Below are 23,338 nucleotides of genomic sequence, written 5' to 3' on the forward strand. Positions count from 1 at the left end.
TTCCAGGGTCAGTAGTTATATGCAGAGTCAGTTCCAGGGTAAGTAGTTATATGCAGAGTCAGTTCCAGGGTCAGTAGCCAGTTCCAGGGTCAGTAGCCATATGCAGAGTCAGTTCCAGGGTAAGTAGTTATATGCAGAGTCAGTTCCAGGGTCAGTAGCTATATGCAGAGTCAGTTCCCGGATCAGTAGCCATGTCCAGGCCCGTCTGAAGTTTGCTAATGACCATCTGGATGATCCAGAGGAGGAATGGGAGAAGGATGGGGCGGGGCCATGTATCGTGAGATCTTGGCCAACAACCTCCTTCCCTCAGTAAGAGCATTGAAGATGGGTCGTGGATGGGTCTTCCAGCATGACAACGACCCAAAACACACAGCCAGGGCAACTAAGGAGTGGCTCTGTAAGAAGCATATCAATGTCCTGGAGTGGCCTAGCCAGTCTCCAGACCTGAACCCAATAGAAAATCTTTGGAGAGAGCTGAAAGTCTGTATTGCCCAGCGACAGCCCCGAAACCTGAAGGATCTGGAGAAGGTCTGTATGGAGGAGTGGGCCAAAATCCCTGCTGCAGGGGTGAGCACACCTGGTCAAGAACTACAGGAAACGTATGATTTCTGTAATTACAAACAAAGGCTTTGATACCAAATATTAAGTTCTGCTTTTCTGATGTATCAAATACTTATGTCATGCAATAAAATGCAAATGAATTACTTAAAAATCATACAATGTGATATTCTGGATTTTTGTTTTTCTCACAGTTGATGTGTACTTATGATAACAATTACAGACCTCTACATGCTTTGAATGTGGGAAAACCTGCAAAATCGGCAGTGTATCAAATACTTGTTCTCCCCACTGGGTGTGTGTGTGTGTGTTGGCGTTTGTGTAGAATGTGCATAGCGTGAGTGTGCAAAAATTCAAATAAAATCTTAAGTTCAATGCAAATAGTCCTTGTAGCTATTTTGTTCGCTATTTAGCAGTCATGGCTTGGGGATAGAAGCTGTTTAGGAGCCTGTTGGTGCCAGACCTGGCGCTCCGTTACCGCTTGCCGTGCGGAAGCAGAGAGAACAGTCTATGGCTTGTGTGGCTGGAGTCTTTAACAATTTTCCGAGCCTTCCTTTTACACCGCCTGATATAGAGGTCCTGGATGGCAGGGAGCTCGGCCCTAGTGATGCACTGGGCTGTCCACACCACGCTCTATAGCGCCAGTCGCAGTTGACATACCAAGCATTGATGCATCCAGTCAATATGCTCCAAGTGGTGCAGCTGTAGAACTTTTTTAGGATTTGAGGGCCCATGTCAAATATTTTCAACCTCCTGAAAGGGAAGAGGTTGCACCTTCTCACCTTCTTCAGGACTGTGTGTGTGGACCATTTTATCTCCTTAGTAATTTGGACACAGGAACCTCTCGAACCTGCTCCGTCGACGGGGGAATGCTCACCCCCCCTTTTCCTGTAGTCCACGATCACCTCCATGGTCTTACTGATGAGAAGGGAAAGATTATTTTCCTGGCACCGCACTGCCAGGTCACTGACCTTCTCTTTGTAGGCTGTCTCATCGTCACAGGCCCCACGGCCTTAGGAGTGTTGACATGATTAAAAACCTTAAATCTCGTCGGACTCTGAGAGCGAGATCACCCAGTCTCCTGGGTCAGCGAGGGCCCTCGTGCACAGTTCGGTGTTGTTTTTGTCTAAGCTTAAAATAAAATGCATTGAGTTGGTCTGGTGGAAAGGCATCGTCAGGCAGATCATGGCTGGGTTTTCCTTTGTAATCCGTAATGGAATGTAGCTCCTGTCACGTGTCGGGCGTCAGAGCATGTGTAATAGGATTCCACCTTGTTCCTATATTGTCCTTTTTGCTTGTTTGACGGCTCTGCGGAAGTAGCAGGACTTCTTGTACATACAGTTGAAGTCAGAAGTTTACATACACCTTAGCCAAATACATTTAAACTCAGTTTTTCACAATTCCTAACATTTAATCCTAGTAAAACTCTCTGTCTTAGGTCAGTTAGGATCATCACTTTATTTTAAGAATGTGAAATGTCAGAATAAAAATAGAGAATCATTTATTTCAGCTTTTATTTCTTTCATCACATTCCCAGTGGGTCAGAAGTTTACATACACTCAATTAGTATTTGGTAGCATTGTCTTTAAATTGTTTACTTGGGTCAATCGTTTCGGGTAGCCTTCCACAAGCTTCCCACAATAAGTTGGGTGAATTTTGGCCCATTCCTCCTGACAGAGCTGGTGTAACTGAGTCAGGTTTGTCGGCCTCCTTGCTCGCAAAACACTTTTTCAGTTCTGCCCACACATTTTCTATAGGATTGGGGTCAGGGCTTTGTGATGGCCACTCCAATACCTTGACTTTGTTGTCCTTAAGCCATGTTGACACAACTTTGGAAGTATGCTTGGGATCATTGTCCATTTGGAAGACCCATTTGCGACCAAGCTTTAACTTCCCGACTGATGTCTTGAGATGTTGCTTAAATATATCTACATAATTAATAATCCACACACCCTCATGATGCCTTCTGTTTTGTGAAGTGCACCAGTCCCTCCTGCAGCAAAGCACCCCCACAACATGATGCTGCCACCCCGTGCTTCACGGTTGGAATGATGTTCTTCGGCTTGCAACCCTCCCCCTTTTTCCTCCAAACATCACAATGGTCATTATGGCCAAACAGTTATATTTTTGTTTCATCAGACCAGAGGACATTTGTCTAAAAAGTATGATCTTTGTCCCCATGTGCAGTTGCAAACTGTAGTCTGGCTTTTTATGGTGGTTTTGGAGCAGTGGCTTCTTCCTTGCTGAGCGGCCTATCAGGTTACGTCGATATAGGACACGTTTTTACTGTGGATATAGATACTTTTGTACCTGTCTCCTCCAGCATCTTCACAAGGTCCTTTGCTGCTGTTGTTCTGGGATTGATTTGCATTTTTCACACCAAAGTATGTTCATCTCTAGGAGACAAGTCTCCTTCTTGAGCGGTATGACGGCTGCATGGTACCATGGTGTTTATACTTGAGCACTATTGTTTGTACAGATGAACGTGGTACCTTCAGGCATTTGGAAATTGCTCCCAAGGATGAACCAGACATGTAGAGGTCTACAATTTTTTTGGCTGATTTCTTTTGATTTTTCCATGATGTCAAGCAAAGAGGCACTGAGTTTGAAGGTAGGCCTTGAAATACATCCACAGGTACATCTCCAATTGACTTCCTATCAGAAGCTTCTAAAGCCATGACATCATTATCTGGAATTTTCCAAGCTGTTTAAAGGTACAGTCAATTTAGTGTATGTAAACTTCTGGCCCACTGGAATTGTGAAACAGTGAATTTTCAGTGAAATAATCGGTCTAGGTATACAATTGTTGGAAAAATTACTTGTGTCATGCACAAAGTAGACGTCCTAACTGACTTGCCAAAACTATAGTTTGTTGACAAGAAACCAGTTTCAATGACTCCAATCTATGTGTATGTAATCTTCCGACTTCAACTGTACGTGTTTGTGTCCTCAGCCGTAGCTTTGGAGTTAGCTGCAAAAAGCCATGTGTACGGTAGCCCTGTCCTCAGCCGTAGCTTTGGGTTTAGCTGCAAAAAGCCATGTGTAGGGTAGCCCTGTCCTCAGCCGTAGCTTTGGGTTTAGCTGCAAAAAGCCATGTGTAGGGTAGACCTGTCCTTTAGCTCAGCGCCGACTCATTTGTTTGGGGAAGCAGTGAAACTTCACTGTGGGGACAACGTCGGTGATGCATTTCCTAATGAAGCAGATGACAGAGGTTATCTCTTCGAGGTTATCTCTTCGAGGTTATCTCTTCGATGCTATCGGCGGAGTCCCGGAACATATTCTAGTCAGTGCTAGGAAAGAAGTCTTGTAGCATAGCCTCCGAAACAGAGGACCATTTCTTTACGGAGGGCTTCACGAGTACTTCCTGTTTGAGCTTCTCGTTGTAAACAGGAAGCAGGAGTATGTATAGAGTCATGATCTGATTTGCCAAAGGGGGAGTGGGGGGGGGGGGACTTTGTATGCTTGCTTATGGGTAGAGTAACAGTGATCTAGGACTTTATCACCAAAAGTGGCAAAGGAGACATATGGATTGATGTTGGGTATTATATGTTTTTATGACGCGGAAATAAAATGACCGGCAACAAGGAAAGCAGCCTCCGGGTGCATGGTTTCCTGCTTGTTTATAGCCTCGTACAGTTCGTTAACTGCCAGCTTGTGATTTGTACTGTAATATCCTGAGGTGGAATATATACAGCAGTCAACAGATAAACTCTCTTGGGTGGTAGAAAGGTTGGCATTTGACCAAATCAAATCAAATCACATTTCTATTGGTCACATACACACGGTTAGCAGATGTTAATGCGAGTGTAGTGAAATGCTTGTGCTTCTAGTTCCCACAATGCGGTATATCTAACAAGTAATCTAACAATTCCAGAATGACTACTTTATACACGCAAATGTAAAGGGATGGAATAAGTACATGTAAATATATGGATGAGCGATGGCCGTGCGGCATAGGCAAGGTGCAGTAGGTATACAATACAGCATATACATATGAGATGAGTAATGAAGGATATGTAGACATTATTAAAGTGTCATTATTTAAAGTGACTAGTGATCCATTTATTAATGTGGCCAATGATTTGAGTCCGTATGTAGGCTGCAGCCTCTCAGAGTTAGTGATGGATGTTTAACAGTCTGATGGCTTTGAGACCATCAGGTATTCCAAGACAGGTGAACAATGGGTCTAGACTTGCACTGAGCGAGAGTCAGCCAACCATTTGCTGTTGATGAAGAGGCATACCCCTCTCCCTCGATTTCCCTGAACCCAATGTCCTGTCTGCTTGGTGGTTGGAGAATCCATCGACTTGGATAGCCATGGGGGTATCTTGTCTGATAGCCATGGGGGTATCTTGTCTGATAGCCATGTCTCAGAAAAGCTGAGAATATTGCAGTTACAAGAGTCCCGTTGACAGCAAATCCGTGATCGGAGGGCATCCATCTTATTATCAAGTGACTGCACGTTGGCCAATAGAATAGAGGGAAGAGGTGGCCAGTTTAACCATCACCTGAATCTCCCCAGGTCTCCCCCTCTCCTGGCTCTTCTTCGCCTGCGTTTCCTATTGGATAGCCGGAAAACTGGGTCGGAATTACACAAAGAGCCCAGGGCAGATGAGTCAAAGTCGAAGGTGAAGCCGGCATTGAGGTTAGTAACTGCCGATCTGATGTTAAAAAGTTATTGTCGATCATTAAAAAAATAAAATGCCCAAAAAAGTAACACAAAATAGAAAAGTTGGGTCCATTCAGAGCGGCACCATCTTCCCATACAGAAATCTGTGAGTAGGAACACAAAGTCATGATGTCCCAGTCACAACTCTTTGATGAGAGGTCAACATTATAACCAGAGGATCAGTAGACAGATTCCTGTTTAGGTTAACTACTGATTTTCATACATGGTTCAGCTTCTTGGTTAGGCTGACTATTACTCTCAATACATGGTTTAGACAGTGTCTTTGTAACGCTAACTACTGATCTCAATACATGGTTTAGACAGTGTCTTGGTAATGCTAACTACTGATCTCAATACATGGTTCAGCATCGAGGAGGACACTCACACTTCAGCTTAGATCTAACAACTACAGCTATTCCCACATCAACTACTGTAGACCAGAGGTATAGTTTGGACATGAGGAAGAAAACAGATCTAGGAGGAGCCAGTAGTCTCCAGGGTTACGGTAGCTATATGTCTGTAACATGTGCTTGGGTCGCGTGCAACGCCACACATCCCCTTCATCCTCTGGTCTTTACTCTGATCCCTGGGCTCTATGGACACGCACATTCCACAGACACGCTCACACACACACATTCCCTGTGTAAACCCAACCTCCTCGTTCCAGAGTGGAGGTAAAGGGTTGATTATTAATATTCTAAATCTTTTTTTAGTTTTTTTTGTTTGTTTCTTTTGTGAATTTTAACACTTTTTCGCCCCGATTTCATGGTATCCAATTGTTTTAGTAGCTACTATCTTGTCTCATCGCTAAAACTCCTGTACGGGCTCGGGAGAGACGAAGGTTGAAAGTCATGCGTCCTCCGATACACAACCCAACCAAGCCGCACTGCTTCTTAACACTGCGCGTATCCAACCCGGAAGCCAGCCGCACCAATGTGTCGGAGGAAACACCGTGTACCTGGCAACCTTGGTTAGCGCGCACTGCGCCCGGCCCGCCCCGCCACAGGAGTCGCTGGTGCGCGATGAGACAAGGATATCCCTACTGGCCAAGCCCTCCCTAACCCGGACGACGCTAGGCCAATTGTGCGTCGCCCCACGGACCCCATGGTTGCGGCCGGTTACGACAGAGCCTGGGCGCAAACCCAGGATCTCTGGTGGCACAGCTAACGTTGAAGTACAGCGCCCTTAACCACTGCGCCACCCGGGAGGCCTCCATTCTAAATCTTTGTCATACTTCTATTTTTTATTAAAGCTACTCGTTATACACCGTTTAAGCTAGAAACGTCATGCAAACTTTAAAACGTGCAGATCGGCCTTGAATAGTGTGCTTTGATACAACTATTGGATGTCTTTTATACCTTTTAAACTATTAAGACTTCTGTCCTTATTTTTGTCCTCCATTCACTTTCATAGGATTTCCTCAGCATTCTAAAGGGCCCATTGTGACATCAATGCCTCTCAACATTCTAATCAGCTACTTTGACCACTTTGCCAACAACTTCGACAAACAGTTAGAGCGTATGAAATCTTCTACTTCTCTGCTATTCAAATCTGAAATTGGAAGCCAATATATATTCTACCAATCAAACGATACAGCTGTTTTACTAACCACATCAATGACATTCCATTTCCTGACGTTTTTAACCACTTTTCCAAAAAGTTTGACAGAAAGTTAGAGCATCCTCTATTTCTCTGTTTTTCAAATCTGAGATCAGAACAGTAAAAATATATATTTCACCAACCAAGCATCAAGCTGTTTTCGTAACCCATCACCTGCTTCTGTTCAGGATGCGGTAAGTCATGTCAGAAGCTTGCAGATTCATTACTTACCAACAACAGCTGCAAATTCCAATAAAACTACATCACACTTTGAAGTTTGTCATCTTAACAACACTATCATTAATCTAACATAAGTTTTGTGGGTCATAATGCTGTATTTATTTAGTTTCATAGCATATTTCTCACACTGGCTTTAGCCACTGAGAGGGCAGGCATGCTAAGGGGAGTTGCCTAGCAACGTGTGCCTCAGAGGGAGACAATGTCCTCATAGCGCAAAAAATTCCCATGATTTTTGAATCTGTTCAGACCGAACAGCTAGCGTGACAGCTAAAAACAGCCCAAAGTAAAACGGTTGATATAGTAATTATTTTACTACATTTCATTTGGAATATATTTAACTGTTTTGTTTAACACTTTTGAAACATCTTCAAATACCAGTATTTTAAAATAGGTAAAGCAAAGTCATTACAGGTAAAATTACAATCAAGTTAACCCATGCGCGCGCGCGCGCACACACACACACACACACACACACACACACACACACACACACACACACACACACACACACACACACACACACACACACACACACACACACACACACACACACACACACACACACACACACACACACACACACACACACACACAGGTGCATTAGCGTGGAGTCAGGTTAGTTCTGCACGCGAGGTGGGAGCGTCGCTCATCATTCTGACGGAGTGTCATTCCCAGAGTCAGTCTGACAGGGAACTCCGCTCCCCCTCTGTCATATAACATCTCAGGGCTGAGGAACAAGCACTGCTACAGCAGAGACATGACAGCTCCAAACCACATATACACGCAAGCACACACAAAGACACACAAACACTGCTACAGCAGAGACATGACAGCTCCAAACCACATATACACGCAAGCACACACAAAGACACACAAACACTGCCACAGCAGAGACATGACAGCTCCAAACCACATATACACGCAAGCACACACAAAGACACACAAACACTGCTACAGCAGAGACATGACAGCTCCAAACCACATATACACGCAAGCTCACACAAAGACACACAAACACTGCCACAGCAGAGACATGACAGCTCCAAACCACATATACACGCAAGCTCACACAAAGACACACAAACACTGCACACACACACACACGGTGCAAATGATTTGGAAGTCAGGAGTGGTCATATGTAGGGGTATAGCAGCGAAAGACAGGAACAGAGACGAGGAATGTAAGAGGAGGGAGACGGCATTCGTGGAATAAAGAGTAGTGTATCTTGAGACTGTCAGGTCTTGATGATCAGGGCGGGCTGATATTTACCACATTAAAATAATTCCTGTATGTCGTGCGGGTGAGCCCATGTGCGCCCGTGACTGGGTGGGTTGTTCTGTAGTTGCGTAGTTCAAATCAAATCAAACTTCATTTGTTACATGCGCCGAATACAACAAGCGTGGACCTAACCGCGAAATGCTTACTTACAAGCCCTTAACCAACAGTGCAGTTCAAGAAGAGTTAAGAAAATATATTCCAAATAAACTAAAGTAAAAAATAACAATGATAACAGGAACACAATAACATAACAACAACGAGGTTATATACAGGGGGTACCGGTACCGAGTCAGTGTGGAGGCTATATACAGGGGGTACCGGTACCGAGTCAGTGTGGAGGCTATATACAGGGGGTACCGGTACCGAGTCAGTGTGGAGGCTATATACAGGGGGTACCGGTACCGAGTCAGTGTGGAGGTTATATACAGGGGGTACCGGTACCGAGTCAGTGTGGAGGTTATATACAGGGGGTACCGGTACCGAGTCAGTGTGGAGGCTATATACAGGGGGTACCGGTACCGAGTCAGTGTGGAGGCTATATACAGGGGGTACCGGTACCGAGTCAGTGTGGAGGTTATATACAGGGGGTACCGGTACCGAGTTAGTGTGGAGGCTATATACAGGGGGTACCGAGTCAGTGTGGAGGTTATATACAGGGGGTACCGATACCGAGTCAGTGTGGAGGCTATATACAGGGGGTACCGGTACCGAGTCAGTGTGGAGGTTATATACAGGGGTACCGGTACCGAGTTAGTGTGGAGGCTATATACAGGGGGTACCGGTACCGAGTCAGTGCGGAGGCTATATACAGGGGGTACCGAGTCAGTGTGGAGGTTATATACAGGGGGTACCGGTACCGAGTCAGTGTGGAGGCTATATACAGGGGGTACCGGTACCGAGTCAGTGTGGAGGTTATATACAGGGGGTACCGGTACCGAGTTAGTGTGGAGGCTATATACAGGGGTACCGGTACCGAGTCAGTGCGGAGGCTATATACAGGGGGTACCGAGTCAGTGTGGAGGTTATATACAGGGGGTACCGGTACCGAGTCAGTGTGGAGGCTATATACAGGGGGTACCGGTACCGAGTCAGTGTGGAGGTTATATACAGGGGTACCGGTACCGAGTTAGTGTGGAGGCTATATACAGGGGGTACCGGTACCGAGTCAGTGCGGAGGCTATATACAGGGGGTACCGAGTCAGTGTGGAGGTTATATACAGGGGGTACCGGTACCGAGTCAGTGTGGAGGCTATATACAGGGGGTACCGGTACCGAGTCAGTGTGGAGGTTATATACAGGGGGTACCGGTACCGAGTTAGTGTGGAGGCTATATACAGGGGGTACCGGTACCGAGTCAGTGCGGAGGCTATATACAGGGGGTACCGAGTCAGTGTGGAGGTTATATACAGGGGGTACCGGTACCGAGTCAGTGTGGAGGCTATATACAGGGGGTACCGGTACCGAGTCAGTGTGGAGGTTATATACAGGGGGTACCGGTACCGAGTTAGTGTGGAGGCTATATACAGGGGTACCGGTACCGAGTCAGTGCGGAGGCTATATACAGGGGGTACCGAGTCAGTGTGGAGGTTATATACAGGGGGTACCGGTACCGAGTCAGTGTGGAGGCTATATACAGGGGGTACCGGTACCGAGTCAGTGTGGAGGTTATATACAGGGGGTACCGGTACCGAGTTAGTGTGGAGGCTATATACAGGGGTACCGGTACCGAGTCAGTGCGGAGGCTATATACAGGGGGTACCGAGTCAGTGTGGAGGTTATATACAGGGGTACCGGTACCGAGTCAGTGTGGAGGCTATATACAGGGGGTACCGGTACCGAGTCAGTGTGGAGGTTATATACAGGGGTACCGGTACCGAGTTAGTGTGGAGGCTATATACAGGGGGTACCGGTACCGAGTCAGTGTGGAGGCTATATACAGGGGGTACCGGTACCGAGTCAGTGTGGAGGCTATATACAGGGGGTACCGGTACCGAGTCAATGTGGAGGCTATATACAGGGGGTACCGGTACCGAGTCAGTGTGGAGGCTATATACAGGGGGTACCGGTACCGAGTCAGTGTGGAGGCTATATACAGGGGTACCGGTACCGAGTCAATGTGGAGGCTATATACAGGGGGTACCGGTACCGAGTCAGTGTGGAGGCTATGTACAGGGGTACCGGTACCGAGTCAGTGTGGAGGTTATATACAGGGGGTACCGGTACCGAGTCAGTGTGGAGGTTATATACAGGGGGTACCGGTACCGAGTCAGTGTGGAGGTTATATACAGGGGGTACCGGTACCGAGTCAATGTGGAGGCAATATACAGGGGGTAGCGGTACCAAGTCAGTGTGGAGGTTAAATACAGGGGGTACCGGTACCGAGTCAGTGTGGAGGCTATATACAGGGGGTACCGGTACCGAGTCAGTGTGGAGGCTATATACAGGGGGTACCGGTACCGAGTCAGTGTGGAGGCTATATACAGGGGGTACCGAGTCAGTGTGGAGGTTATATACAGGGGTACCGGTACCGAGTCAGTGTGGAGGTTATATACAGGGGGTACCGAGTCAGTGTGGAGGTTATATACAGGGGTACCGGTACCGAGTCAGTGTGGAGGTTATATACAGGGGGTACCGGTACCGAGTCAGTGTGGAGGTTATATACAGGGGTACCGGTACCGAGTCAGTGTGGAGGTTATATACAGGGGTACCGGTACCGAGTCAGTGTGGAGGTTATATACAGGGGGTACCGGTACCGAGTCAGTGTGGAGGTTATATACAGGGGGTACCGGTACCGAGTCAGTGTGGAGGCTATATACAGGGGGTACCGGTACCGAGTCAGTGTGGAGGCTATATACAGGGGGTACCGGTACCGAGTCAGTGTGGAGGCTATATACAGGGGGTACCGGTACCGAGTCAGTGTGGAGGCTATATACAGGGGGTACCGAGTCAGTGTGGAGGTTATATACAGGGGGTATCGGTACCGAGTCAGTGTGGAGGCTATATACAGGGGGTACCGAGTCAGTGTGGAGGTTATATACAGGGGGTACCGGTACTGAGTCAGTGTGGAGGCTATATACAGGGGGTACCGAGTCAATGTGGAGGCTATATACAGGGGGTACCGAATCAATGTGGAGACTATATACAGGGGGTACCGAGTCAGTATAGAGACTATATACAGGGGGTACCGAGTCAATGTGGAGGCTACATACAGGGGTACCGAGTCAATGTAGAGGCTATATACAGGGGGTACCGGTACCGAGTCAGTGTGTAGGTTATATACAGGGGGTACCGGTACCGAGTCAGTGTGGAGGCTATATACAGGGGTACCGGTACAGAGTCAGTGTGGAGGTTATATACAGGGGGTACCGGTACCGAGTCAGTGTGGAGGCTATATACAGGGGGTACCGGTACCGAGTCAGTGTGGAGGCTATATACAGGGGGTACCGGTACCGAGTCAGTGTGGAGGTTATATACAGGGGGTACCGGTACCGAGTCAGTGTGGAGGTTATATACAGGGGGTACCGAGTCAGTATAGAGACTATATACAGGGGGTACCAAGTCAATGTGGAGGCTATATACAGGGGGTACCGGTACCGAGTCAGTGTGGAGGTTATATACAGGGGGTACCGGTACCGAGTCAGTGTGGAGGCTATATACAGGGGGTACCGGTACCGAGTCAGTGTGGAGGTTATATACAGGGGGTACCGGTACAGAGTCAGTGTGGAGGCTATATACAGGGGGTACCGGTACCGAGTCAGTGTGGAGGTTATATACAGGGGGTACCGGTACCGAGTCAGTGTGGAGGTTATATACAGGGGGTACCGGTACCGAGTCAGTGTGGAGGTTATATACAGGGGGTACCGGTACCGAGTCAGTGTGGAGGTTATATACAGGGGTACCGGTACCGAGTCAATGTGGAGGCAATATACAGGGGGTAGCGGTACCGAGTCAGTGTGGAGGTTATATACAGGGGGTACCGGTACCGAGTCAGTGTGGAGGCTATATACAGGGGGTACCGGTACCGAGTCAGTGTGGAGGCTATATACAGGGGTACCGGTACCGAGTCAGTGTGGAGGCTATATACAGGGGGTACCGGTACCGAGTCAGTGTGGAGGCTATATACAGGGGGTACCGGTACCGAGTCAGTGTGGAGGCTATATACAGGGGGTACCGAGTCAGTGTGGAGGTTATATACAGGGGGTACCGGTACCGAGTCAGTGTGGAGGTTATATACAGGGGGTACCGAGTCAGTGTGGAGGTTATATACAGGGGTACCGGTACCGAGTCAGTGTGGAGGTTATATACAGGGGGTACCGGTACCGAGTCAGTGTGGAGGTTATATACAGGGGTACCGGTACCGAGTCAGTGTGGAGGTTATATACAGGGGGTACCGGTACCGAGTCAGTGTGGAGGTTATATACAGGGGTACCGGTACCGAGTCAGTGTGGAGGTTATATACAGGGGGTACCGGTACCGAGTCAGTGTAGAGGTAATATACAGGGGGTACCGGTACCGAGTCAGTGTGGAGGTTATATACAGGGGTACCGGTACCGAGTCAGTGTGGAGGCTATACAGGGGGTACCGGTACCGAGTCAGTGTGGAGGCTATATACAGGGGGTACCGGTACCGAGTCAGTGTGGAGGCTATATACAGGGGGTACCGGTACCGAGTCAGTGTGGAGGCTATATACAGGGGGTACCGAGTCAGTGTGGAGGTTATATACAGGGAGTACCGGTACCGAGTCAGTGTGGAGGCTATATACAGGGGGTACCGAGTCAGTGTGGAGGTTATATACAGGGGGTACCGGTACTGAGTCAGTGTGGAGGCTATATACAGGGGGTACCGAGTCAATGTGGAGGCTATATACAGGGGGTACCGGTACCGAGTCAGTGTGGAGGCTATATACAGGGGGTACCGGTACCGAGTCAGTGTGGAGGTTATATACAGGGGGTACCGGTACCGAGTCAGTGTGGAGGCTATATACAGGGGGTACCGGTACCGAGTCAGTGTGGAGGTTATATACAGGGGGTACCGGTACCGAGTCAGTGTGGAGGCTATATACAGGGGGTACCGGTACCGAGTCAGTGTGGAGGTTATATACAGGGGGTACCGGTACAGAGTCAGTGTGGAGGCTATATACAGGGGGTACCGGTACCGAGTCAGTGTGGAGGTTATATACAGGGGGTACCGGTACCGAGTCAGTGTGGAGGTTATATACAGGGGGTACCGGTACCGAGTCAGTGTGGAGGTTATATACAGGGGGTACCGGTACCGAGTCAGTGTGGAGGTTATATACAGGGGGCACCGGTACCGAGTCCATGTGGAGGCTATATACAGGGGGTACCGGTACCGAGTCAGTGTGGAGGTTATATACAGGGGGCACCGGTACCGAGTCAGTGTGGAGGCTATATACAGGGGGTAACGGTACCGAGTCAGTGTGGAGGCTATATACAGGGGTACCGGTACCGAGTCAGTGTGGAGGCTATATACAGGGGGTACCGGTACCGAGTCAGTGTGGAGGCTATATACAGGGGGTACCGGTACCGAGTCAGTGTGGAGGCTATATACAGGGGGTACCGAGTCAGTGTGGAGGTTATATACAGGGGGTACCGGTACCGAGTCAGTGTGGAGGTTATATACAGGGGGTACCGAGTCAGTGTGGAGGTTATATACAGGGGTACCGGTACCGAGTCAGTGTGGAGGTTATATACAGGGGGTACCGGTACCGAGTCAGTGTGGAGGTTATATACAGGGGGTACCGGTACCGAGTCAGTGTGGAGGTTATATACAGGGGGTACCGGTACCGAGTCAGTGTGGAGGTTATATACAGGGGTACCGGTACCGAGTCAGTGTAGAGGTAATATACAGGGGGTACCGGTACCGAGTCAGTGTGGAGGTTATATACAGGGGGTACCGGTACCGAGTCAGTGTGGAGGCTATACAGGGGTACCGGTACCGAGTCAGTGTGGAGGCTATATACAGGGGGTACCGGTACCGAGTCAGTGTGGAGGCTATATACAGGGGGTACCGGTACCGAGTCAGTGTGGAGGCTATATACAGGGGGTACCGAGTCAGTGTGGAGGTTATATACAGGGGGTACCGGTACCGAGTCAGTGTGGAGGCTATACAGGGGGTACCGAGTCAGTGTGGAGGTTATATACAGGGGGTACCGGTACTGAGTCAGTGTGGAGGCTATATACAGGGGGTACCGAGTCAATGTGGAGGCTATATACAGGGGGTACCGAGTCAATGTGGAGACTATATACAGGGGGTACCGAGTCAGTATAGAGACTATATACAGGGGGTACCGAGTCAATGTGGAGGCTATATACAGGGGGTACCGAGTCAATGTGGAGGCTATATGCAGGGGGTACCGGTACCGAGTCAGTGTGGAGGTTATATACAGGGGGTACCGGTACCGAGTCAGTGTGGAGGCTATATACAGGGGGTACCGGTACCGAGTCAGTGTGGAGGTAATATACAGGGGGTACCGGTACCGAGTCAGTGTGGAGGCTATATACAGGGGGTACCGGTACCGAGTTAGTGTGGAGGTTATATACAGGGGGTACCGGTACCGAGTCAGTGTGGAGGTTATATACAGGGGGTACCGGTACCGAGTCAGTGTGGAGGCTATATACAGGGGGTACCGGTACCGAGTCAGTGTGGAGGTTATATACAGGGGGTACCGGTACCGAGTCAGTGAGGAGGCTATATACAGGGGGTACCGGTACCGAGTCAGTGTGGAGGTTATATACAGGGGGTACCGGTACAGAGTCAGTGAGGAGGCTATATACAGGGGGTACCGGTACCGAGTCAGTGTGCGGGGGTACAGGTTAGAGGTCATTTGTACATGTAGGTAGGGTTAGTGACTATGAAGTGACTATGAATAGATAATAAACAGCAGTGTACAAAACAAATGGAGGGGGCCATTTGATTAATTGTTCAGCAGTCTTATGGCTCTGACACCGCCTATTACAGTACATACAGTTGAAGTCAGAAGTTTACATACACCTTAGCCAAATACATGTAAACTCATTTTTCACAATCTCTGACATTTAATCCTAGTAAAAATTCCCTGTCTAGGATCACCACTTTATTTTAAGAATGTGAAATATCAGAATAATAGTTGAGAGAATGATTTATTTCAGCTTTTCTTTCTTTCATCACATTTCCAATGGGTCAGAAGTTATTATTAGTATTTGGTGGCATTGCCTTTAAATTGTTTAACTTGGGTCAATCGTTTCGGGTAGCCTTCCACAAGCTTCCCACAATAAGTTGAGTGAATTTGGTCCCATTCCTCCTGACAGAGCTCGTGTAACTGAGTCAGGTTTGTAGGCCTCCTTGCTCGCACACGCGTTTTCAGTTCTGCCCACAATTTCAGTAGGATTGAGGTCAGGTCTTTGTGATGGTCACTCAAATACCTTGACTTTGTTGTCCTTAAGCCATTTTGCCACAATTTTGGAAGTATGCTTGGGGTCATTGTCCATTTGGAAGACCCATTTTCAACCAAGCTTTAACTTCCCAACTGATGTCTTGAGATGTTGCTTCAATATATCCACATAATTTTCCTGCCTCATGATGCCATCTATTTTGTGAAGTGCACCAGTCCCTCCTGCAGCAAAGCACCCCCACAACATGATGCTGCCACCCCTGTGCTTCACAGTTAGGATGGTGTTCTTTGCCTTGCAAGCCTCCCACTTTTACCTCCAAACATAATGATGGTCATTATGGCCAAACAATTCTATTTTTGTTTCATCAGACCAGAGGACATTTGTCCAAAAACTGTAGTCTGTTTTTTTATGGTGGTTTTGGAGCAGTGCCTTCTTCCTTGTAGAGCGGCCTATCAGGTTATGTCGATATAGGACTCGTTTTACTGTGGATATAGATACTTTTGTACCTGTTTCCTCCAGCATCTTCACAAGGTCTTTTGCTGTTGTTCTGGGATTGATTTAGACTTTTCGCACCAAAGTGCGTTCATCTCTAGGAGACAGAACGCGTCTCCTTCATGAGCTGTATGATGCCTGCGTGGTCCCATGGTGTTTATACAAGCGTACTCTTGCTTGTACAGACGTGGTACCTTCAGGCGTTTGGAAATTGCTCCCAAGCATGAACCAGACTTGTGGAGGTCTACAATTGTTTTTTGAGGTCTTGGCTGATTTCTTTTGATTTTCCCATGATGTCAAGCAAAGAGGCACTGAGTTTGAAGGTAGGCCTTGAAATACATCCACAGGTACACCTTCAATTGACTCAAATGATGTCAATTAGCCTATCAGAAGCTTCTAAAGCCATGACATAATATTCTAGAATTTTCCAAGCTGTTTAAAGGCACAGTCAACTTGGTGCATGTAAACTTCTGACCCACTGGAATTGTGATACAGTTAATTATAAGTGAAATATTCCATCTGTAAACAATTGTTGGAAACATTACTTGTGTCATGCACAAAGTAGATGTCCTAACCGACTTGCCAAAACTACAGTTTGTTAACAAGAAATGTGTGGAGTGGTTGAAAAACTAGTTTTAATGACTCCAACCTAAGTGTATGTAAACTTCCGACTTCAACTGTAGGTCCTGGATGGCAGGAAGCTTGGCCCCAGCGATGTACTGGCCCGTACACACTACCCTCTGTAAGTGCCTTAGAGTCAGATACCAGGCGGTGATGCAACTGCTCAGGATGCTCTCGATGGTGCAGCAGTGGAACTTTTTGAGGATCTGGGGACCTTTGCCAAATCTGAGACTGAGGGGGAAAGGTTTAATTGTGCCCTCTTCACGACTGTCTTGGTGTGTTTGTACCATGATCGTTCATTAGTTGTGTGCATGCATGTGTGTGTGTGGCTCTGGTTTGGCGGGACCTCCCTTTAGGACAAGACACGTCACTAAGGAAGGATAAATTGTATATGTTATAGTATTTATGATAGCAGAGACATGACTGAAGCAGGATACATGGTGTATTTTATAGTAATTATGATAGCAGAGACATGACTGAAGGAGATAGATAGTTATTTTGATGATGGATAAATGACTGAAGCAGGATAAATGGTGTATTTTATATTAATTATGATAGTGGAGACATGACTGAAGCAGGATAAATGGTGTATTTTATAGTAATTATGATAGCAGAGACATGACTGAAGGAGATAGATAGTTATTTTGATGATGGATAAATGACTGAAGCAGGATAAATGGTGTATTTTATATTAATTATGATAGTGGAGACATGAAGCAGGATAAATTGTGTATTTTATAGTTATTATGATACGGAGACATGACTGAAGGAGATGGATAGTTATTATGATAGCAGAGACATTAATGAAGGAGATGGATAGTTATTATGATAGCAGAGACATTAATGAAGGAGAATGATAGTTATTATGATAGCAGAGACATTAATGAAGGAGATGGATAGTTATTATGATAGCAGAGACATTAATGAAGGAGATGGATAGTTATTATGATAGCAGAGACGACTGAAGGAGGTGGATAGTTATTATGATAGCAGAGACATTAATGAAGGAGATGGATAGTTATTATGATAGCAGAGACATGACTCAAGGAGATGGATAGTTATTATGATAGCAGAGACATTAATGAAGGAGATGGATAGTTATTATGATAGCAGAGACATGACTCAAGGAGATGGATAGTTATTATGATAGCAGAGACATTAATGAAGGAGATGGATAGAGCGTTTAACCAACAGAGCTATCAACACACACACACTCCCTGATTCGGAACCTATTCTGAACCCACTATTCTGAACCTATTCCGTGGATTCTGAATCCACGGAATCTAAACAGGAACACAGAAACTCTCTGTGACTTTACACTGGCTGCTGTGTTCCTTTATATTCCCTCCGAAGAGGAGGATGGAGAAAAGAGAGGAAGCAATCAGAATAAAGACAGCGAGGGAGAGCAGATGCTGGAGGAGGAGAGGAGGAATAGGTGGGGCAAAGAAAGGAAAACGCACAAAGAGGGGATAAGGTTAAAAGGATAGAAAGGATGCTATACAGCAGGATAGACCAAAGTCAAAAGAGACAGCTGCTGGTTGAGAAACAGAGAGACAGCTGCTGGTTGAGAATCAGTGAGACAGCTGCTGGTTGAGAAACAGTGAGACAGCTGCTGGTCTTGTTGAGACACAGAGAGACAGCTGCTGGTCTGGTTGAAACACAGAGAGACAGCTGCTGGTCTGGTTGAGAAACAGTGAGACAGCTGCTGGTCTGGTTGAGAAACAGTGAGACAGCTGCTGGTTGAGAAACAGTGAGATGGCTGTTGGTCTGGTTGAGACACAGAGAGACAGCTGCTGGTCTGGTTGAGACAAAGAGAGACAGCTGCTGGTCTGGTTGAGACACAGAGAGACAGCTGCTGGTCTGGTTGAGACACAGAGAGACAGCTGCTGGTCTGGTTGAGACACAGAGAGACAGCTGCTGGTCTGGTTGAGACACAGAGAGACAGCTGCTGGTCTGGTTGAGACACAGAGAGACAGCTGCTGGTCTGGTTGAGACACAGAGAGACGGCTGTTGGTCTGGTTGAGACACAGAGAGACAGCTGCTGGTCTGGTTGAGACACAGAGAGAAAGCTGTTGGTCTGGTTGAGACACAGAGAGACGGCTGCTGGTCTGGTTGAGACACAGAGAGACGGCTGTTGGTCTGGTTGAGACACAGAGAGACAGCTGCTGGTCTGGTTGAGACACAGAGACAGCTGCTGGTCTGGTTGAGACACAGAGAGACAGCTGCTGGTCTGGTTGAGACACAGAGAGACAGCTGCTGGTCTGGTTGAGACACAGAGAGACAGCTGTTGGTCTGGTTGAGACACAGAGAGACAGCTGCTGGTCTGGTTGAGACACAGAGAGACAGCTGCTGGTCTGGTTGAGACACAGAGAGACAGCTGCTGGTCTGGTTGAGACACAGAGAGACAGCTGCTGGTCTGGTTGAGACACAGAGAGACAGCTGCTGGTCTGGTTGAGACACAGAGAGACAGCTGTTGGTCTGGTTGAGACACAGAGAGACAGCTGCTGGTCTGGTTGAGACACAGAGAGAAAGCTGTTGGTCTGGTTGAGACACAGAGAGACGGCTGCTGGTCTGGTTGAGACACAGAGAGACGGCTGTTGGTCTGGTTGAGACACAGAGAGACAGCTGCTGGTCTGGTTGAGACACAGAGACAGCTGCTGGTCTGGTTGAGACACAGAGAGACAGCTGCTGGTCTGGTTGAGACACAGAGAGACAGATGCTGGTCTGGTTGAGACACAGAGAGACAGCTGCTGGTCTGGTTGAGACACAGAGAGACAGCTGCTGGTCTGGTTGAGACACCACTGTTGCTCTGGTTGAGACACAGACAGACAGCTGCTGGTCTGGTTGAGACACAGAGAGACAGTTGCTGGTTGAGACACAGAGAAACAGCTGCTGGTCTGGTTGAGACACAGAGAGACGGCTATTTGTCTGGTTGAGACACAGAGAGACAGCTGCTGGTCTGGTTGAGAGACAGATGCTGGTCTGGTTGAGAAACAGTGAGACAGCTGCTGGTCTGGTTGAGAAACAGTGAGACAGCTGCTGGTTGAGAAACAGTGAGACAGCTGCTGGTCTTGTTGAGACACAGAGAGACAGATGCTGGTCTGGTTGAGACACAGAGAGACAGCTGCTGGTCTGGTTGAGAAACAGTGAGACAGCTGCTGGTCTGGTTGAGAAACAGTGAGACGGCTGTTGGTCTGGTTGAGACACAGAGAGACAGCTGCTGGTCTGGTTGAGACACAGAGAGACAGCTGCTGGTCTGGTTGAGACACAGAGAGACAGCTGCTGGTCTGGTTGAGACACAGAGAGACAGCTGTTGGTCTGGTTGAGACACAGCGAGACAGCTGTTGGTCTGGTTGAGACACAGAGAGACGGCTGCTGGTCTGGTTGAGACACAGAGAGACGGCTGTTGGTCTGGTTGAGGCACAGAGAGACGACTGCTGGTCTGGTTGAGACACATAGAGACAGCTGCTGGTCTGGTTGAGACACAGAGAGACAGCTGCTGGTCTGGTTGAGACACAGAGAGACAGCTGCTGGTCTGGTTGAGACACATAGAGACAGCTGTTGGTCTGGTTGAGACACAGAGAGACAGCTGCTGGTCTGGTTGAGACACAGAGAGACAACTGCTGGTCTGGTTGAGACACAGAGAGACAGCTGTTGGTCTGGTTGAGACACAGAGAGACAGCTGCTGGTCTGGTTGAGACACAGAGAGACAGCTGCTGGTCTGGTTGAGACACATAGAGACAGCTGTTGGTCTGGTTGAGACACAGAGAGACAGCTGCTGGTCTGGTTGAGACACAGAGAGACAGCTGCTGGTCTGGTTGAGACACAGAGAGACAGCTGCTGGTCTGGTTGAGACACAGAGAGACAGCTGCTGGTCTGGTTGAGACACAGAGAGACAGCTGCTGGTCTGGTTGAGACACAGAGACACAGCTGCTGGTCTGGTTGAGACACAGAGACACAGCTGCTGGTTGAGACACAGAGACACAGCTGCTGGTTGAGACACACAGGAGGCATAAGAGAGGCAGAGAGTTTGAAGTGTGTGAAGTATGGTGGCTGGTTGGTCCAACCCATCATGACTAGTGTAACTCTAAAGCTGCCGTTACACGACGCAACTTGTACGCAATTTGATTTGCTTGCAAATGAGTTGCTTATTGATTGCTTAGTGAAACACACTGCAACTAATCAGTAACTCATCTGAAACTTGGTTAGATCCAGTTGAAACTTTGCAACTTTGTGCTAATAGTTGCAAGCAACAGCCAATCAAAACAAACACTTTCGTCACATGATCCATTTGAAGGTTCAGAATATCGACCCAGTTGTCATGTCAACACAGCTGTCAGTGCTGCCCAGCACAACCCGCGATCAGCAATCACAGAACAACAGGAGATGTATGCAAATTATTATACATGGTTTAGCAGTCAATACATTTAATTTTGAAAGGGAACTCAAACCTCTCCCTAACCAATTTCAACTGAAGTTGTCCACGATGAACTACGCTAGCTAACTTAGTTTGTTGCTAGCTTGGTTAGCTTGTTGGTGCTGCTGATGTTTGTAATGTCATTTTCGCTAGCTAGCTAAATTGTACAGGCTACATTTCTTCTATATCCGTGTTACAATAAACAAACAGTTGGATAAACAAATAATTAGTGAAACCAGGATGTAATGCAGCAGATGACATGGGATGAGTTTAGAATTATCAAACCAAACAAGCAGCTTCACTTTGATTGGCTGTTGCATGCGATTTCAATTGCGTTCGAGTTGCTTCATGTAACAGCAAAATAACTTTTTTACTTTTCTATTTTTTTTTTTTTACTTCTCTATTTTTTAATTAACACTTTTTATTTTCTTAAAAACCTCTTAAAGCATTGTTGGTTAAGAGCTTGTAAGTAAGTATTTCACTGTAAGGTCTACTACACCTGTTGTATTCGGCGCATGTGACAAATACAATTTGATTTGATATGATCACTTGCAACTGTAACTCAAATTGTGTGAGAGTTGCTTTGTGTAACCCCAGCCTGAGGACATGTGTAATGTCATAGTGTTTGTACGTGTCTGGGTGATGTCATGTGGTGTTTGATATTTTATTAGGATCCCCATTTAGCTGTTGCGAAAGCAGTTTCAACACCTGCATTGTTTGCTGTTTGGGGTTTTAGGTGGGTTTCTGTACAGCACTTTGAGATATCAGCTGATGTACAAAGGGCTATGTAAATACATTTGATTTGATTTGGTCCGTTATGCAGAAAGTGTGTTTCCTGAATCTTATGACAGTGCTGTGATTGGTTGGGAGACAGGAACTGTAAATCCAAGGCTGACTCTGTTTATTTGGCTGTTTAGTTGGCTGTTTGCATGTGTTCATGATGTATTTGTCTGCGTGTGTGCGTGTGTGTGTGTGTGTGTGTGTGTGTGTGTGTGTGTGTGTGTGTGTGTGTGTGTGTGTGTGTGTGTGTGTGTGTGTGTGTGTGTGTGTGTGTGTAAACGCCTCGCATTCAAGTATGTCTCTATGGCATATCTACTTACATGAGTTTCTGCTCCACGTTCTCTCTCTCCGTCCTGATCCTCTGGAGTTCGACACACACACTCCTCAGCTCCTCCCTGAGCTCTGTGGGAGGAAAAGAGAGAGTGAGAGAGAGATGGGAAAGAGATAACTCTACACCCAGGAACGGGGGAAAGAGAGGGAGATAGAATGAGAGAGTCATCTATCACTTGAGCACCCAGAAACCTGAAGCCTGAAAGACTGAGGAAACCATCCACTCTGTCTGGCTTCTGGAGACAGAGAAAGAAAACAACGGCACGAAAGGGAAACATGAGCGTGCTTCAAAAGAAGTGAGAAGAAGAGAAGAGCAAGAGGGATAAGGAGAGAAAGAGAGAGAGAGAGAGTGAGGGGGAGATATGGAGGGAGGGAGAAAAGGAAGGAGGAGGGAGAAGAGCAAGAGGGATAAGGAGAGAAAGAGAGAGAGAGAGAGAGAGAGAGTGAGGGGGAGATATGGAGGGAGGGAGAAAAGGAAGGAGGAGGGAGAAGAGCAAGAGGGATAAGGAGAGAGAGTGAGGGGGAGATATGGAGGGAGGGAGAAAAGGGAAGGAGGAGGGAGAAGAGCAAGAGGGATAAGGAGAGAAAGAGAGAGAGAGAGTGAGGGGGAGATATGGAGGGAGGGAGAAAAGGAAGGATGAGGGAGAAGAGCAAGAGGGATAAGGAGAGAAAGAGAGAGAGAGAGATATGGAGGGAGGGAGAAAAGGGAAGGAGGAGGGAGAAGAGCAAGAGGGATTAGGAGAGAAAGAGAGAGAGAGAGAGTGAGGGGGAGATATGGAGGGAGGGAGAAAAGGAAGGAGGAGGGAGAAGAGCAAGAGGGATAAGGAGAGAAAGAGAGAGAGAGAGTGAGGGGGAGATATGGAGGGAGGGAGAAAAGGAAGGAGGAGGGAGAAGAGCAAGAGGGATAAGGAGAGAAAGAGAGAGAGAGAGAGAGAGAGAGTGAGGGGGAGATATGGAGGGAG

General features: G+C 47.4%; 1 protein-coding gene across 2 annotated transcripts in view; it reads right to left on the minus strand.

Annotated features, from left to right (window-relative positions):
- The window catches only part of lekr1 (leucine, glutamate and lysine rich 1), a 234,763-nt gene that overhangs the window by 107,951 nt on the left and 103,474 nt on the right, over window positions 1-23,338 (minus strand). For both annotated transcript variants that reach the window (XR_008068597.1, XM_052468489.1), the window contains exon 6: window positions 22,367-22,448. Coding sequence is in view for 1 of the 2 variants with exons in the window: in XM_052468489.1 (XP_052324449.1) it covers window positions 22,367-22,448 (82 nt within the window). In the remaining variant the exon portion in view is untranslated. The remainder of the gene's footprint in view (window positions 1-22,366; window positions 22,449-23,338) is intronic.

The sequence above is a fragment of the Oncorhynchus keta genome, chromosome 18 (assembly GCF_023373465.1).
Source record: "Oncorhynchus keta strain PuntledgeMale-10-30-2019 chromosome 18, Oket_V2, whole genome shotgun sequence".
Classification (NCBI taxonomy): Eukaryota; Metazoa; Chordata; class Actinopteri; order Salmoniformes; family Salmonidae; genus Oncorhynchus; species Oncorhynchus keta.